The sequence below is a fragment of the Austrofundulus limnaeus genome, unplaced genomic scaffold (genome assembly GCF_001266775.1).
Source record: "Austrofundulus limnaeus strain Quisiro unplaced genomic scaffold, Austrofundulus_limnaeus-1.0 Scaffold399, whole genome shotgun sequence".
NCBI classification, from domain to species: Eukaryota; Metazoa; Chordata; class Actinopteri; order Cyprinodontiformes; family Rivulidae; genus Austrofundulus; species Austrofundulus limnaeus.
In genome coordinates, this window is record NW_013952801.1 from 373,634 (window position 1) to 388,619 (window position 14,986).

General features: G+C 37.0%; 1 protein-coding gene across 1 annotated transcript in view; it reads left to right on the top strand.

Annotated features, from left to right (window-relative positions):
- Positions 1–14,986, top strand: part of ywhaba (tyrosine 3-monooxygenase/tryptophan 5-monooxygenase activation protein, beta polypeptide a) — a gene marked incomplete in the record, with an annotated part of 25,932 nt that overhangs the window by 7,647 nt on the left and 3,299 nt on the right. Inside the window, 4 exon segments of the mRNA XM_014023963.1 lie at positions 1,081–1,241; positions 7,362–7,502; positions 10,795–10,918; positions 14,683–14,846. Of these exon segments, the coding sequence (XP_013879417.1) occupies positions 1,089–1,241; positions 7,362–7,502; positions 10,795–10,918; positions 14,683–14,846 (582 nt within the window).

A 14,986-nucleotide genomic window follows, 5' to 3' on the forward strand; every position in this document is an offset into this window, starting at 1 on the left:
TTTATATATAGGGTTTTTTTTTTGTTTGTTTGTTTTTTTCTCTTTAAGTTATTTGTTCTGCACCTATGCCTCTTTATTTTGCATTCGAATACGTATTTGTTATACTGCCTTGTGGTTTGTATAAAGCTTTCAAAAAAAAAAAGATAGTGTTCGATAGAAAATAGTGTCAGTAGCGCCCCCTTCATTTCCGGAATGCAATAGTCCCATTTCCATATAAGGTATGGGACTGACGGAAAGGTCTGTCACCGCCCCGTTCTGCATGCTGCAGCGAAGTGTACTTGTTCTGCATGCTGCAGCGAAGTGTACTTGTTCTCGGCAGGTTTCTAAGGTTCTTCTTCTACATATTAAAACAGTTGTTAAACATCTGAGTGGTGCACTACTGCTACTAGTGGTGAGAAAGTGTATTGCACCTTATTAAAAATCAATGCAGTCCCACGGCCCTCTGCAGCCCAAAGTTAAAAACTGTTGTTCTTTTGAGGCCCTCAAGGTGGCCCATAGGTTAAGAATATATGGTTTATTTTGCCGTAGAGGAAAGTTGCTCACTCCTACTTTTACAGGGTCAGAGGTCATCTGGTAGTTGAGGATATGTGAACTCAGCACTTCTGAACTTCCTTCTTATGGATTTTTTTTATTCTATCCTGGAATGTTTTTAAGTGCAGTTGAACATGTTTCTCTGTGGTAAATGCTATACAGTTAGATTATTTAAAAATAATTTACTAATAACACATGAAACATCTTTATACTCAAAGATGAGAGCAGGAGCTGAAAGTGAGGTGGTGGCCTACTTAAACCTACAGATCTGGAAGCAGGAAGTCTTCAGGGATGAAATAATAGGGAGCAGGTGGAAGTTTTTGGCTGTTGATGATGAACTTTTGGGATTAGATTCTTTTATTTGTGTGTTTGCAGTAAAGATTTTTAGTTTTAATTAACTTCACCTTCACGTTCCAACATTTTTGCCTCCTCAACAAGCCCCACAGACCTTTGAGATCTAAAGACCTATGTTTGTCTTATATGTATGCCTCATTCTTATTCTTGACCATTCTTTCTTTTTTTGTGTGTCCCCATCTTTTTGTCCCGCAGCCTAAAACATGGAGAAGACCGACCTGGTGCAGAAAGCCAAGCTGGCAGAGCAGGCCGAGCGCTACGACGACATGGCGGCTGCCATGAAGTCTGTGACGGAGCAGGGTCTCGAGCTCAGCAACGAGGAGCGCAACCTGCTTTCTGTCGCCTATAAGAACGTGGTATGGTACCCCTCAGAATACCACCGTGTTGTGACTGTTTACTTATGTTTTAATACATTTCTTCTAAAGCTTCACTTATTAATTCATACTGATCAATGAGGTTTTTATTTTATGCTAGTTGGTACTAATTTTAAAGTTGAATGTTAATGTTTTTGTTCATAATGCATACTTCCACATGGAACTGCTGTCTTTCCAAAACAGTCCTAATTTGACATTTTTTTAAAAATGTCCTTACAAACTGGGTGTTGTTTTTATAAATGTATTTATTCACATGGAAACTGCAAAAACAACCAAAATATTGTAGTAAGTGTAGCATGCCTGTATGTGGTGCTGTAACTAGCGATGCACTGATATGAAAATTTCAGCTGATATCCGATATAATTATTGCTGTTATGGCCAATAACCTATATTTACCAATATCACACAAATTATATTATACATATACACACAAACACACTTGGGTCTTTTTTTGATACCGTAAATAAACAACCAGACCTCTGACATGGTTCTGCTTCAGTTATTCCTGGTTACACAGCGTCAATATCACTATGATGATCAAACAGATGCTGCTCAACCAACCATCTCCCAAAACACAAAGAGAAAAAGTGGGAAATCAATATCAAACATTAATATTGGCTCAGGTTTACATATCGGCAGAGTTGTAAAGTAACTAAGTACACATACTTTGTTAGTAGAATTTTTGGGTATCTGTACTTAAGTAATAATTTTTCGGTCTACTTTTTACTTCTACTCCTTACATTATTAAAAAAGACAAGAAGTAGAAAGTTGTTTTATTTCATTTTTGCTTGTTTTCATTGCAGCTTATTATAAAAAATAAAAACTATCCATATAAACTGAGCCTCCTATAGAGTGAATTTAACTGTGGTTGAATGAGAAGTATAAATATATAAAACTCTGATAGTGTATTAGTTTGTACTAGTGCAACCTAAATTTAACAAATTAACTATTTTAAAACAATATAGTAATTTCTGCAGTTTTTGGGGAGGTCACCTCCTAATAAATGTCCTTACAGAAAATCTAACTGCTCATTTTAAATCTATACTTTTAATACTTACGAACAAAAAATATCAAATACTTTTAAGACTTTTACTCAAGTAATATTCCTAAAGGAGACTTTAACTTTAAACAAAGTAATTTTTTTGGTAAGATACTTGTCCTTTTACTCAAGTATCACTTTGTGGTACTTTATACAACACTGTCTCTCACAGCTAGTTGTTTTAATGTTAAAATAAACATTTGGGTAAAATTGTCACTGATTTTAATTTTTCATTTGTTTATTGTGAAGTTGGTTTTAAATTTAATTTCAAATAGGAATAAAGTGTATTAAAGTCTTAAATGTCACTTGCCTCAAACTACAGGAAAACTGACAAACATCTGTTTTGCATAAATACCTATTATTTACTTATGCTTTGTACAAAATGATGTACTTCCCATTTTGAGGTGATTACATCCATAAAGTTTCAAAATATTTAAATAATATTTCATAGTATGCATTATTTTGATAAATCCAAAGAGACAAGTTCTCCTTTTTACCCCACTTTGTTCCAATAATGAACAAAATGAGTGTTTGAATTTATAATGATTTCATAGCTTAATGGTTTTGCTGTTTTGTCTTTTTGAAGACTAATGGAGCTCCACTCAGTGTGAATAGATGATTGATTTTTTTTAAAGCTCTTGAATCAGCACCATGTGGACGTTTGGGAGTTTTCCAGCTGAGAGGCTTTTAATTTTCCCGTAAAACCAAAAAAAAAAAAAAAAGCTCATAAGAGTGACGACATAGTTTAGTTGTTCAGCTTCTCTTATTCACCTGCCTGGGAGGTCTCTATTATTCATACCTAGTCATTATTTCTAACATACTCCCTGTTCATTAGTTGATCGTTTGCTTTTTGTGCCATCAGGAAATTCATATTTTAATTTAGTGACTTTCTTTTTTTTCCCACAAATTTACAGATTAAAACTGATTTCCTAAAACGAGGGCCTCCAGGTCAACATTGGTCAAGACATCTTAAAGGATTCAAACATGTTTGTGGCAAAATCAGCAGTTTTTTGTGGACTGACCAGTTATTTTCTTTCCCAGTTGTCCTTTAAAAGCTGGTAATGATTGAACTTTTCTGACTCTTTGAGTCATCAGTATTCTTGCTGGAGCTGAACTCCCACAAAGGTTTGGAGGACTTCAGCCGGTGCTTATTTAACTGTGAACAGATGTTGTCAGCCTAATTATGAAGCAGATAATTTAAATATTAGTTGTTGACATCAGTTGACAGATTACTTATTTTTGTCACCTTCTGGCTATTTATTGATTTTGTCAAATTTAGTGTTAGTAAGAACTATTTGATGTGGATTATAATATTGTCAAGTTTATACATAGCTGTATCTCTTTAGTTTTAATAAATAACAAATTGTTTAATTTTGAATCAGAATGTATAAACCTGGCACAAAAAAATCTGGCATTTAATTTTTTTGACCATTTTTGATAAAAAAAAAAAAACTCCCAGATTAAAACTAAATTAAGTGTTATGGATTATTTATTGTAGTTTATGCCAGGGGTTCTTAACTGACCTTGGGGCCCAATTTATTGAACATAAAGTGGCACGAGGCCCAGTCACACATTACCAATGTACGGATCAAAATGATAATTATTCAAATTCTTTGTTTAAAATGGTAATTATTCTATATCTTGGTTTAATTTTTATTGTATTTACATTATAAATAAATTAAATACACTTACATTTTAAAAGTAAAACTCCTGTCAAATAGAGACATNCTGGACTAGTGCATCCTAAATTTAACATCCATTCATTCTTTTAATACAACAGTCATTTCTGCAGTTTTTGGGGAGGTCGCCTCCTAATAAATGCCCTTACAGAAAATCTAACTGCTCATTTTAGATCATTACTTTGACTTTTAATACTTAAGTACAAAATATATTAGATACTTTAAGACTTTTACTCAAGTAATATTCCTAAAGGAGACTTTAACTTTTACCAAAGTAATCTTTTGGTAAGATACTTATACTTTTACTCAAGTATCACTTTATACAACACTGCATATCGGACCAATACCAATATTCTAAAAAAATGACCAATGTCGGCCGATACCGATATTAATGCCAATATATCATGCATCCCTAGCTGTAACCCATTATTTTATGTCTTTATCCTGGTTTCCAAAAATACATTTAGAGCTCCTAAAACACCATTTCCATATGAACAAAAGGCTGAATCAATAAAACGTACAAATTACTTTTCTCAAATGGATGAGGCCTGATTTAGTCATGTAATTTAATCACACTCATGTGGAGTTGTGTAGCTTTTTAGTAACGTTGGGTGCAGCGATCCTTTGAGAACTGAGCTTTCAGAACATTGCTGGCAGAGGAAACGATGACAGGATCAAACAAGACAAACCATGCATCACATCCAGGCTGAAATCGTGGTTTCTGCTTATGACTCATCTGCCTTTTTCACACGGGTGGTGCTGTAATTACACTGGCAGACACACCCTTTTTTAATGTCATATTCAGTCACCTGCACACGTTTTATTCTTCCTAGCTCCATGCTTTTTAAATGCTGTGTGTGCGTCGCAGTGTGAGGCGCGATGCTGTGATATTCTGATGTGCTGGCTTTTCTCTGACGCATGTGCAGCTGCCTCCTCTGCTGGCCTGAAGGTGCAGCAGTGTGGGCCACATGTCTGTCTCAGAAACCAACACAATGATCAAATAAAACCTGAGCAGCAGCTTTCAAACACAGGGCTACTGTTTGTCGTCACAACAAACCCCCATTGGTCTGGCAGTCACCTGGATTACAAAACTTATTTTTCTCTGACTTGTGTAGAAACAGGGTTCCTGCAGATCCTTAAAGTCTTAAAAGTCATTGAATTCATCAATCCAAAAATAAGGCCTTAATTAGCTTTCAGATGTCTTAAATCAGTCTTTCAGAAGTCTTAAAAGTGTTAACACGTTGTACGTAGGATGACTGTAATTCATCTCAAATATTAAAATAAATGGTAAGAATTATTTAAATATTCACATGCAAACATTCCCCTTTGACATCATTTCCTGTTATTTCACACACAAATATCTCAATATTTCATCTGAACAATGTGAAATTAGTTTTGTAATATGTTAATGTCTTTATAAAAATGCATCACTTTTTTACAAAACGCTGATGTCACAGGCACTTTAAAGTTTCATCTACAGCAAATTGGGGTTAAGACCCCACTGTGGGTCCTAAAACTCAAAAATTTGGGTTGTTAGAGGAGTTCCTGAAATTACCATATTTATTCAAGTATAATACGTAAAATTAAACCCATAAAATCATCCATAAAGTTGGAGGGTAGAATTATGCTCGGGTAAATTATGTATTGAAATATCGGCTTCATTCAGTCCGGAAATGAGACCACGTTGAAAAAAGCAGTTGAAAGGAGTTCACCTCTGACACTCCTCCGTGATTCAGAGCGAGATAATAACAGATCCAAGCAGGCGACATGATGTGGGGAAAAAAGGGGGGAAAAGCAGTCCTGCACCTTAGTAATAACAAACTAATGACATTAGTGTGTGACCGAGCCGCTCCTCGAACAACAACAAACACATGTTCGTCTGTAATGGCTGCCGTCTACCGGTGTTCTGAAAAAGTTTGTATCCCTGGAAAAAAAAGGTTTCCCCACCAGAGGGGGCGCTCGTGACTAGGAAGTAATCTGCTTTTCCCCCACAAGATGGTCCAAATCTCATGTGAAGTCTCTGACTTTTGTGTTGGCGCCTCCTGGTGGACTATGTGTAAAATGCCAGAATTCATATGATGCTGCTACAGCTGATTCAAAATACCTTTTAGTACATATGTTGTTAAAATAAAATAAGACTGCAAAGGCTGAAAAATCTTCAAGTCTGGATGAGATTGGAGGTAGTTTGAGGATTAAATTTTTTATACTTTTTAAGCTCAAAAAAAGCTAGGTCGTGTTATACATGAGATCGTATTATACACGAATAAATACAATAATTTAAGTTTAAATCTGACTGCTAAGGTTTGTGCTATACAGGGTTCCCACTAGTCCTTGAAATCCTTGAAAGTTTGTGAATTAGAAAAAAATTATTTCAAGGCTCTGAAAAGTTTGTGAAAACAGCCTAAAATTACATTTGTCCTTGAAAATCCTTCAATGATTTTTGAGGATTGAAATTCTCTATTCACACAACTGATTTTCATCATCTTTTAAAAGAATTATTATAAAATTAAATAAAAAAACAGATTGGTTGTGGTGGATAACTCAGGATTACAGTAAACTGACATCATTGTTTCTGATTCAACAACTTCTATGTTCAGTTTTTCATTGAATTTACATGTTAAACCTGTTTATTGGTAGCATTCTGCGGTAGCAGTAGGTAATTGTGGTCGCGCGTGGTTCTTTAATTCGAGGAAATTGGTACTGGAAAGTTCTTGAAAGGTCCTTGAATTTGATGTTGACCGAGGTGTGGGAACCCTGGCTATAGTTCGATATGGATAAAAACTGGTCTATTAGCAATATTTGAATACTTAAACCGAAAATACTTTGATTCATGAGTTTCTGCCACAGTTTTTATTATTTTTTATCATTTGTGTTTTATTATGAAGTTGGTCTTCAATTTAATTTCACTTGGCATTAAAAAGTGTTAAATTTAACTTGCTTTAAACTGTAGGAACCCTGAGAAAAGTGTTTATTTTTTGTATGACCTGTTTGTTCTGGAACAGCTGCTGAGATTTACAGGAGGAGTGTTTACTGTGCAGGCTGGATGCAACAAGACAGAACGAGCCGTCTGGATTATTTTTGAGTTTTTCCAGTCGGTCCTTTTGAAGCCCATATTATGTAAGAGAGACTCAGATTTTCCTGCTCTGCTGCTGTTTATCACAGAAGTGTCACTCTGTACTTTATGATGCTGCAGTCTGTGACTGGAAGTCTCTTTCCTGAAATAATAAAAACCCATTTTCACCTCTGCCAGGTAATACTGGTTTAAATCTCAAAGGTAGAAGAAAACCCACACAAATCATCCTCAAGTGTTTTAGTTGAGACTGTTTCCACTTCAGTCTGATCCTTTTTTTTAAAGTATGCATATATTTTACCTCCTGTCTTCAGGTGGGCGCTCGCCGTTCGTCCTGGCGTGTCACCTCCAGCATCGAGCAGAAGACGGAGGGCAACGAGAAGAAACAGCAGATGGCCCGTGAATACCGCGTGAAGATCGAGTCTGAACTCGAAGAAATCTGCAACGACGTGCTGGTACGGACACGAGCGGTGACGGGTGGGCAGGGAGCGGGAGGGGAGGGGAGGGGCCCACGTGACTGCGTTTGTACAAACGGGAACGGTGTCGAGCCGGTTTTAATTTTCCTCTCAGGTTTTCACTTTTCCGATTCGTGTTTTTCTTTCTTTTATTTCTTTATTTGTCTGCGAGACGAAATAATGTACGAGTGGTGGGATGACATGCTGTGAAACCTCCCTGCACCCCCAGGGCATAGGTGGGCTTCTGTATAATTAAAATCATGGATTTGTGTGGGTGTCCTGCTACAGGTGCACACAGAGCCTGAGCTGGAGTAAATCACTGTTGCACTTTTAAGAATTGCTTCCATGCTTGTAGATTTTTTTTAATTATAGCTGCATTATGATGCTAAACATTAAGTTCAATTAATGACTTAGATCAGGGCTGTCAAACTCATTTTCACCGAGGGTCACATGAGCGTTCTGGAGGCCCTCAAAGGGCCAGTTGTAATTACTGTTTTATGTTTAACTTTGACTAAACAGCATTTTAACTCTTCCTCTTATAAATACTGAAAAGTACTACATGTACAACTGACTAAATCTGAAGTAACTAATAGAGTAATACTATTAAAGAGACCAAATTATGTGTTTCTCAGGCATATATTTAAATGCTATACCATAATAAAGTATCTATGTCACCTTTAGCTGTTATTAAAATGCTGTTTTTATGTTTAAATAGAAAATAAACTTATCTTCTCATCACTTCCTCTTCTAAACGCCTTGAAATTGGCCTCTGTCTCTTTAAGAACCACCTTCCGCTTCTGTCTCTCCCATTTCAGTGTGGGTGGGGGGCTGCCATGATTCAGTTTACTTGGCCTCTGAAAGTACATTTCCTCAAAGGTGTTTTTTAATCTGAAAAGAGCTTCACTGAGTGAGAACTAATGTTGAGAGCTCAGCAGACAGTTAGGTTTCACTTTCACCTGAAAGCCTGCAGGAGACATGGGCGGGGTGTGTGGAGAGGGGGTGTGCTCTGCCATGAGGCAGCTCGGCTTAAAGACACGTCCCAGGGGTGTTTCTGGTCCCCACCTGTTGTTTTGCTCCTCAGCATGGCTTCATAAAAACACTGCAGGATTTCTCAAACATGATGAATGAGTCAGAGCAAGACTTTGGACATGTTTTTATAAGAGTATAACATTATAACATGATATAAAACTCAAAAAAGTTGATTTTACATGATATTGCCCCTTTCAAAATAAAAGAGTGAGTAGCTGCCATGTTGACTTCTGAACTCTCCCACTTTCTGACACAGATGCATTATGGGAGGTGTAGTTTATGGTCGATGCTGACTTTAAAGCAGCTTATTAAGACATTATTACCGTCCTGTCTAACTAAATTGTTTAGTTACTTAAAGCCAACATCTCTGGGGAGGACAAGTATTATCTTTCACCTTTTTAAATTTATTTTGTTGTATTTAATCATAAATTTAAAGTTTATCATTATAAGATGGGGTTCTCAAACCGAGGCTACAGGACCACCAGGGGTCTGCAAGAGGTATCTTGATGGTCCTCAAAAAATGTCACTAAATTAATTTGGTTTTTCATTTTTAAAAATGGAGAACAATGAACTAATAAAACAAACGTTTCGGGGTTGAAATGACAAATTATCTTTTAAAACAGCACGGGGTTGATGAGGGGGTCCCTGAGGTTTTTTCGCTCTTGTAAGGGGTCCCCAGACCCAAATGGTTTGAGAACCCCTGATATAAGAAACAATATCTTTAGTAAAAAAAAAATTTTTTTTGGCGGGGCAGGCGGGAAACACCCGTGGGCCACATTTGACCCACGGGCCTTCAGTTTGACAAGTGTGACGTGGATGTTGGCCTACGTGTTGACTTGCAGCTACAACCACGTCAGTTTGTTGCTCAGTATTGCTCAGTAAACTCCATTCAGTGGGATATTTTGCTAACACACACCCACACAGGCTTCTTAAAGATGAGGTGTAGTTTTATGAAACGCTGCTGCCGCCTGGCCTTTAGTTCCAGGATTAAAGTGCGTGAACCTGCTGTGACTCCGCCGCTCCAACGCGAGCCTTTAAAGACTTGTGAAACATGCTCCCCTGCTCTTTTTTAAATTTATTTTCTTTTAAACACGATGGACGTGCTCTCTCCACCAGCAGCTGCCTCTCTCACCCACGTGTCCCGGCGAGAGGAGAGGACAGAATTTGCTCAAGGTCAGGCTAGACTCGGAGTTTTTCGGCGCGTGAGCACACGTCTAATAATATCTTCAAGGTCAGAGCGTCTTCAAGCCTCAGTGGTGATGTGGTGCTGCAGGAATGAAGGAGGAGAGGATGGGTGGAGACACGCTGTCCTTAAAGAAGCAGCAGGAGGGGGAGGGAGGCTCCATGCAGCCACGTGACACATGGAGCTTCAACAAAGGAGCCTACAAATCCTAAATAATTGACTTTATTTAGTCATTGCCTGAGGTCTGAATGTAAGGAGTCAGATGTGATCACATGATCTGGATGAAACCCTGTGTGAGCTCTGCAGTGGCAGCAAGAAGAACCTGCAGACTGCACGTTCCCCTTTCTGCAAACGTCTTCTTACACCTTTTTCATTCAGTAAATTCTGCATCCGACACTTGATGATTGATGGTTCAAAACCAGCCGTCCTGCATTTAAAACAGGGATCCTGCAGATCCTTAAAAAGTCTTAAAAGTCATTGAATTCATCGATCCAAAAATAAGGCCTTAATTAGCCTTAAAATGTCTTAAATCAATCTTTCAGACGTCTTAAAAATGTTACCACATTGTAAATAGGATGACTGTGATGCATCTCGTATAATAAAATAATTGGTAACATTAATTTTTTTAAATATTCACATGCAGACATTCCCCTGTGACATCACTTCCTGTTATTTCACACGCAAATATCTCAACAACTGTCCGTGTGAGCAATGTGAAATTTGTTTTGTAATTTGTAAATAATGTCTTTCCAAAAAAGCGATAACTTTTCTTACAAATGCTGATGTCACAGGCACTTCAAGTTTTCATCTACAGCAAATTGGGATTAAGACCCCACTGTGGGTCCTAAAACTACAAATTTTGGGTCGTTAAACTGACTAAGAATGTTTTAGCTATATTTAATAAAAAAAAAAATACAGTTCGATATGGATTAAAACAATTGTTCTATTAGCAAAATTTTTGTCATTTGTTTCTTATGAAATTGGTCTTAAATTTAATTTCACTTGACATTAAAAAGTTTTAAATTTAACTTGCTTTAAACTGTAGGAACCTGTAAAAACCCTGCTGTCTGTCTGTTTCAGAGCCTGCTCGACAAATTCCTCATTCCCAACGCGTCTCAGGCAGAGAGCAAGGTGTTCTACCTCAAAATGAAAGGAGACTACTTCAGATACCTGTCGGAGGTGGCCACCGGCGACAAGAAGAAGGGTGAGTGTTGAAAACTGGTTTAAAAACCTGCGATGTTTCAGGTTGACTTACAGAAGATAAAATGAGATTTTAAGAAAATGCTTCCTCAGCATCTTTTCCTCGTCGCTCCAACCTGTGATTTAATGTAAATAAGAGTAGAGATCGACCGATACAGGTTTCTGAAGACCGATACCGGTTTTTTTTTTTTTTTTGTTTGTTTTTTTTTTATGACATCAGTCTAACCGATACGCCGATACGTGCAGCCGATATTTTTTGGCCGATTCTTGAAGCTGATACCGCTTTTTCTTCCTCCATTAACATGATCAAAATAAGAATGATATGATAACAAATGTTACACGGGTCTCAGTTTAAAACAAAACAAACAAAAACATTTATTAGGGTTCCCACAGGTCCTTGAAATCCTTGAAAGTTTGTGAATTTGAAAAAAAATATTTGAAGGCCCTGGAAAGGTTGTGAAAACAGCCAAAACTTACACTTGTCCTTGAAAGTCCTTGAATGTTTTTTTGGGGATTGAAATTCTCTACGACTGATTTTCATCATCTTAAAAAAAAATTGAAGTGAAACGTAAACACAGCTGTTCTCTCTCCCCTCATGCTCCGACACAGAGGGCAGAAACAGCTAAATTAAAGAGTTAAAACACGTTAAAAGTTCATAACTCACCCTTGTTGTTGTTGTTGTTGTTGTTGCACTCTGTCTCACAACATTAGCTGCTGCTCTCTCCCCGAGGGAGGGGGCAACAACATGTGCTCGTGTGACCCAAAGAACGGATCGGCTGAATGGACGGACATATCGACCGATACAAGGAAAAAAGGCAAATATCGGCCAAAAATATCGTCCGGCCGATGTATCGGTCGACCCCTAAATAAGAATCGAGTTTCTGAGGAAAAACCTGAGAATTAAAGCCTCTAAAACCACGTGGAAGTGTTTTAGATCAGTGCTCTGTCACAGTGATGGCACCAGAGCTTTAATTAACCCAGATAAACCTTTCACGCATCAGTTAGAATGTTTTTTTAAATGTTGAACCATAGAAAAGTTTAATAACATGAGGAGATTTAACTGAGTCCCTGAGGAAACATTCATAAAAACAGCTCCACTGCAGAAATGATGGATCCATCTCGTTTTACTGAAGCTTCTGCCGCCTCACTCAGTGTTGCCAGGAGACGTTACAGACGGCCACTGTTGCCAAGGTTATCAGTCATCTCATCGCCATGGTGACCGGATGATGCACTCGCTCCGAGCGAAGTTGTGAGCAGTGCTGCAGAGAGAGGCAGGAAAGGAATTATGGGAAATCTAACCTGTCCACTGGAATCCACGGATATTTAAACAAACATCATCAGATCCAAACAAACATATAAGCATTTAGTTTTGTCTAAGTTTGACCCAAACTTCAAATTTAAACTAAAATGATGTTTGCTGAAAGCTAACGCTAAAAGCTAAAGCCTAATGCAAGTTCAAAGGAAATGTGAAAGAAGCATAAAATTCTTACGTTTGCAGAAAGAAGTTGATAGAAGCACAGAAAAGAAGCAATTAGCTGAAAGGAGCAGAATTACAGCTGAAATAGCAGAAAAAAGCTACAGTTAGCATAAAAATAAGCTAAAGCTAGCAGCCACGAGTTGAAGTTAGCACCCAGAAGGTGAAAGTGATTTAGATTTCTTTTTCTTAATTATAATGTAAAAGATTAATTGTTACTCATTTCATTATGTAACTTTTGATTTATAAAATAATATTAACTTGTAGTTAAAGTATAAATCAAAGATATAAATAACATTATTCACATTTTGTTCATTAAAGAAAATAAAATGTCTCTTTTGAGAAAGGTCTTTTTAAACCAGAGTCAAAGACAAGTGGAAATGTTTATTTCCCCTTTGGTGAACCTTACAGATTTAAATTTAAAATTAACAGAAAGAAAGCATAAAAGTACAAAAAATGATCATTTGTAAAACAGCTAAAACAGCCGCAGTTTGCAGTAAAACAGCTAAAATGTAGCTGGAAGTTTAATTAGAATTAGACTAAGTTCGATGAACTTCGCAGAAACAAGTTGTATAATGGCTACCAAAATATGTATTTAGCTCAAAAAAGCTAACTTTAGCTAATAACAGCAAAACATTAGCTAAAATTGCAGCAAATAGCTGCATGTAGCAGATAGAAGCACAGAAAAGTAGAAAATACAAAATGTGGATTTCTAGCTGTAATAGCATAAAAAAGCTAAAATTAGCAAAAGAAAGTAGCTAAAATTAGCACAAGGCAGTTAAAAGAGCAGAACAAAAACAAAAGGTTCTGTAAAGGTTTAGAAACGTTTTGAAGAATAATGAGGATGTTGAAAACAGCTCCATTTATTTTCAATGGACTATTACCTATACCGCCATCCTTGCCTAGCGCAAAGCATCATGGTCCAGTTTGGGGCCATCCGGTGCCGGTGTGTGAATTAAATGACTGAAAACGGGCGGTGTGCTGTGTTTTACCTGTGCAATAATGATCACAGATACATGACAACAAGTTTATTTATTTAGAATAATGAAAACACACGATTGTCACCATTCGGTCTAGTAGATCTTTGTTGACGTGTCCTGACTACAGATCATTTTGACCACTTAATATTACAAATATAGGTATGGACTATCTAAAAAACTTGACCACATAATGGTGTACAGTTTATTTAACAATAATATACACAATACAGAAAGCTACAGATCACAATAACAAATGCATTTACCACTGTTAAAACAAAAATACGTGTATATAATTACTACATCATATTAAGAGTGAAAATATTTCACAGCATTATAACCTTACCTCTATTTTGCATTTCCAGGTTGCTATTTTAGGCAATAATCCCAACATTTGAGCAGGTAAACGTTGTGCACGAGTTTCTTTTTTATTAGAAGGTGGTTCCTCACGAACCAAATTAAACATTTTAAAATGCGTAACAGTCCAAACTTTAAACTTTTATAACCTGTTCCATCATTTACTTTTCTTTTGTTTGTCCCCAAACAATCCCACAAACCACTGCGCGCCGCCTCCGGTGGGCGGAGCTAAACGTATCTGCGAAATAGTCCGTGGGAAAAATGTGGCTGAAAAAGTTTAAGTAGCTGAAATGTCCTGAAGATGAACGTTTTGAGAAATGATTTGTTGAAATGGCACAAAAATTGCAGAAAGTGCCGAAATAAAAGCTGATCTGAATTGTGTGAATGATTGTGAACCGATGACATCACCACACAGCTTTTCATTATTGTTGCATTTCTTCATTTATTTGATTCACAATATTTAATATTTAATGTTTTATTATTGAAAATGTCCGTTTTATTCACACAACTCTGAACAAAATGTTTTTCTTGTCATTTTCTCTTCATAACATTAACTTCAGTAAAGTTCGTTCAGCGAAGTGTAAACTCTGAAGCTAATGTGTTCTTGTCTCTACCTGTCTCTGCTCGTCCAGGTGACACGTCCAGCATTTATTAGGGCGTGGTTCTCATTCATTTCACTCTACAGCACTTCAGTTTGCTTGTTTCAGTCAAAATTAATGGTTTTTCATTTCTATATTTCAAATTCATGAAGACACAACCTTTAGTTTATAAGTTTCCAACTTCTAAAGAATCCTGGGATTTTGCGGCCCTGGATGTATTTAAAGAATCACAGTTAACTGTTTTTAGTCGAGCTTGATTTGGATGAAATGTGTTGTTAATGTTGTGTTAAAGTTGTGTTGATTCAGAGAGTCTGTCCCGCAGCGACACACAGTGACTCTGGGACTTGTTGTGTCTTTACAGAGACGGTAGAGCACTCTCAGCAGGCCTACCAGGACGCCTTCGACATCAGCAAGAAGGACATGCAGCCGACACACCCCATCCGGCTGGGCCTGGCCCTCAACTTCTCTGTCTTCTTCTACGAAATCCTCAACTCACCTGAGCAGGCCTGCTCTCTGGCCAAGCAGGTGTGTGCAAGAAAAACAACTAAACTAAGATTATTAAAGGGATCCAGGATTAGTTGTAACATTAGACTTTATTTGATAAACATGTATTTTAACTGTAAAATAAAGACTGTAAAAATACTTTTTAAAAATATATTTTTACA